At 34.5% G+C, this 4176-nt stretch overlaps 1 protein-coding gene across 2 annotated transcripts in view; it reads left to right on the top strand.

Annotated features, from left to right (window-relative positions):
• The window catches only part of LOC144971989 (monocarboxylate transporter 1-like), a 23636-nt gene extending 20497 nt beyond the window's left edge, over nt 1-3139 (top strand). For both annotated transcript variants that reach the window (XM_078913072.1, XM_078913071.1), the window contains exon 5: nt 1950-3139. In XM_078913072.1, coding sequence (XP_078769198.1) covers nt 1950-2991 — 1042 coding nt within the window. In that variant the 3' untranslated portion in view covers nt 2992-3139. The remainder of the gene's footprint in view (nt 1-1949) is intronic.
• Nucleotides 3140-4176: the final 1037 nt, after the last annotated feature.

Below are 4176 nucleotides of genomic sequence, written 5' to 3'. Positions count from 1 at the left end.
TACTGCTACTACCACCGCTACCACTATACCACCATCACCATCATTATTACGTTTCCAATTATTTTTTCTCGTTTTTTAAAATTTGATATCTATCAAAACAGACGAAATTTCCGGTAATTTTTTTAAAAGGTAGTTAAAATATCTACGATTTTATTAGCCTGAAAACTACGATTTTTATTTTCCTATTTAAAGTAGGCAGGTCTGCTATGACAAGTATCAGTTCCATAGTCAAAATAAGACAAACAAAAACAATACTTCATACAATACAATTAAGACAAAATAATGTTACCAATCTCTCCTCATGCATTCGTTTGACTATCGTCACAATAACGACCGTGTTATCTTTGCTCCTTACCCAACCAACCACAAGCTTCCCGCCTCTTCATCGCGAACCATCTTATGTATGTATTAGCTTCAGGACGGGCAAGTACGGAATCTGCCCACCCTTCCTTTAAACGTACTTCTTACTCAGAAGAGTATTTCTCGTATACTAATTCAATTGTTGAGAAAACCAAAATGGTGGTTGTATTTTATATATTTATTTAGTCGTGACTTTTGAATAAAAGTGTTTTGTTTTATTAGAGGGAATACAATAGAAAATTACATTGTTTTGCAAAATTATTTAGTCTGGCAATAAAAATACTGCGCTAATTACTTTAAGAATTTAAAAAAAAAAAGAACTAACAAATTAATTTGTTAAAAACAAAACAAAACAAAAACAAAAAACAACAACAACAACAACAACAACAACAACAACAACAACAACAACAACAACAAACAAATAAGAAAACAATTTAAATAAATGAGTTTTGAGAAACACTAAAGAAAACGAGAAAAAAAAAGAAATAATTTAAATGGATAAACAAATATATAAAAACAACACAAATTAATACTAAATTGATATAATATTAGTAAATTAATAAATTTAATTCAATACTGGAACCTTCCCAGCACAAATAAGGCAATAAATAAGAAAAAGTTCGTTTGCCAAAATCTCTATTTAGTGTTCACTGGTTAATAAGGTGGGCTCATTTGAATTAGCCCGACCTAGTACTAGAGAGGCCAGACAGCAAAAATCTGAGTTCACCGTCAGACGACGTGACGATGAGATGACGATGAGGGCGGAGTGGAGTGGAGTGGTTGGGCGGGGGGGGGGGGGGGGGGGGTGATAAAAAGATCAGGAGCGTATCCTGCTTTATGCATTACGGGGTGCATGGTGATTCGCAATCTATCAAAAATACACACAAATTGATTTCAGTACGAAGCATCAAGTTTAAGTAGTAACTTTTGAAATTATCTGATTTAAATTTGATTATTTCGGACCTGGTAATACAGCATATAACTTGAAAAAACAGGCTGGTATTTGCCCACCCTGCCCATTATTACCAGCCGTCCCTGGTGTGTGTGTGCTCTAAATGTCACGGGAATGTCACGGTTTGTACACCATATATGCATGAGTACATTTAAGTTGAAATACTATCTTTACCACGTGTGTCATTAATGTAATCTTTAATCAATGGATTTATGGCATTACTATTAATATTAAGGGCATTCAAGGGTTTTTATCTTATTTGCCCTATACCATATGACCATATGTTATGTTATGTTATGTTATTATTATTATTGTTGTTATTGTTTTTATATTATTATTATTATTATTATTATATTATTATTATTATTATTATTATTATTATTATTATTATTATTATTATTAATATCATTACTATTGTTATTATTATCTACCACTACTACTACTACTACTACTACTACTACTACTACTACTACTACTACCACTACTACTACTACTACTACTACTACTACTACTACTACTACTACTACTACTACTACTATTGTAATCATTTTGAAGTGCAGCTATTCTTTAGTACTACGATTCTGTAACCTCTTGGGTTTATGTTTTTAATCCTAATAAAACTATAATTCCATTTCAGATGGAAAGGAAGTCATATGATTACCGCTGGCTTGATCCTTCAGACCTGCATCAGTAGTCTTATCATCACTTCCTACAGGACAACAGGGGTGGAACTACAACCAGAAGAAACACCTCAAGACAAAGGCAACAGCTGGTGTCAAAACGGCAACAAAAATAATATAAATCACAACAACAAAGACCTCCAGGTTTTGAAAACTGGATTTTTCTTAGACGGAATTTCGATGTCGTCCTTGCACAGCAGTACTTTTGGAAGTCAAATCCTCAGTCCCAAGCCAAAGAAAAATACATTGGATTCTGATTGTAATCATTCCAATCAGACCAAGCGCGGTAACTTATTAAAACTCTCCATTTCAAAAGTATCGGTTAATTCCCCTGACGTGGAATTGAGTGAGAAAAAGGGCGTACTGATCCGAGTTAAATCTAGCCATCCGTTTTTATTCGACCCCATTTACATCGTTGAAGTTTTATCATCGTCTTTTTGTCTTTCTGCAATCTATTCTACGATAGCCCTTATGATGGATTTCACAAAGACGAAAGGTTACTCGGACGATTCCGTCAGCGTCTTTTTAACATTTCTTTCATTTTTATTCAGCATGTTTGGGAAAATATTCACTGGGCTGATGAATGTGATCCCGATCGTGCACAGTTATCATCTCTTGTGTTCTTATGGTGTCGCGAGTGGTGTGTTGTTGATAGCTCTTGTTCATACAAATGAGTATATTCCGCTCTGTGTTGAGTTCGCAGCCATCGGGTTTTCCCTGGGCGGTTTGGCTTCGGTCTATCCTAAATGTGTACTGGATATGAAAACGGTAGATATTAGAACGTACCCTCTTGCCTTAAGTATCAACAACACATTTACGGGATTTTTCGACATCATACTGCCAGTTCTAATGGGTTACACAGTGGATAAGTACGATTCCTACACATCGGCCCTATATCTATATAGTTCAGTGTGCCTCGCCCTCACTTTTGCAATGACCTTGATTTTTTACTTGAAAAGCAGAGAAGAATTTTTTTGTACCAGATCTGAAAATGAATGAAATTCTATATATTGTATTTTTTTTATATATATTTGCCAATTTAGATTTTTTCTAACACTAAGGCTTCGACACCACTGGACCAATCGTCAACAAATTTTGCATATATATATGTTTGTGTGTCTCTGTGTGTGTGTGAGAGAGAGAGAGAAAGAGAGAGAGAGAGGGGGGGGGGGGGGGGTCTATAGAGAGCACATAGGATGTCATTGTATTTACTTTTGCAACGTATTATGTTAAGAATGTAAAGTCTTCAAAGAGAAGTAAAGTAAAAGGGAAGAGAGGTTTAATAAATAGATATAGAGAGATGGAAAAGATAGAGGTAGAGAAAAGCAGACGTACAGACACACACATACACAAACACACACACACACACATACAAAGATAGAGAAAGAATGAGAGAGAGAGAGAGAGAGAGAGAGAGAGAGTGAGTGAGTGAGTGAGAGGGGGGGGGGGTATTTTTAAGCAGTTTGCCAATACAGAACACAAACAAGACATACTTTATAGTTAACTTCAACACAATCGTGGTTTTGTAATGAGGCACGAATCAGATAATTACTTATTACAGAGGATGTGTTATTTAAAAAAATCAACTGGGGGGAGGGGAATTGACGTTCATAATGATAGCTATGCTCAAGAATATATTGGCTATGACGAAGAAGATATTGATAGTGATGAGAGAGAGAGAGAGAGAGAGAGAGAGAGAGAGAGAGAGAGGGGTGGGGTGGGGGGGGGGGGGTAGATACAGCAATTGATGTATTTGCCAATGAAATGTGATAATATATATGTGTGCGTGTGTGCGCGCGCGTGTGTATATATATATATATATATATATATATATATATATATATATATATATATATATATATATATATAATAGATGTCATGCTTTGAACGTTTAATGTTTTTTTTTTCTTTTCTTTCTGTTGTTATTTGAATTTTTAAATTGAATAATTTGAAAATACAAATCACCATTGTACATGTCCTTATTGATTTTACCTTTGATCAAAAGGTAAAAGTCGAATTTTGTTACTTCATTTATTTTATAACAGTTGAGCACACAGCTTACCAGCTGATATGTCTAAAAATGAATACGATTGTTCTGATCGTAATAGTTACATTTTGCTCGTTGAACTGATAGTTCCTATGGTATTTTGTTAACCAATTAATTTTCCACCTCTAGTAAAACAT

Source organism: Berghia stephanieae, chromosome 4 (assembly GCF_034508935.2).
Source record: "Berghia stephanieae isolate SIO BIC M18660-M18661 chromosome 4, UCSD_Bste_1.3, whole genome shotgun sequence".
Taxonomy (NCBI): domain Eukaryota; kingdom Metazoa; phylum Mollusca; class Gastropoda; order Nudibranchia; family Aeolidiidae; genus Berghia; species Berghia stephanieae.
This window is presented reverse-complemented; position numbering and strand designations above follow the sequence as displayed.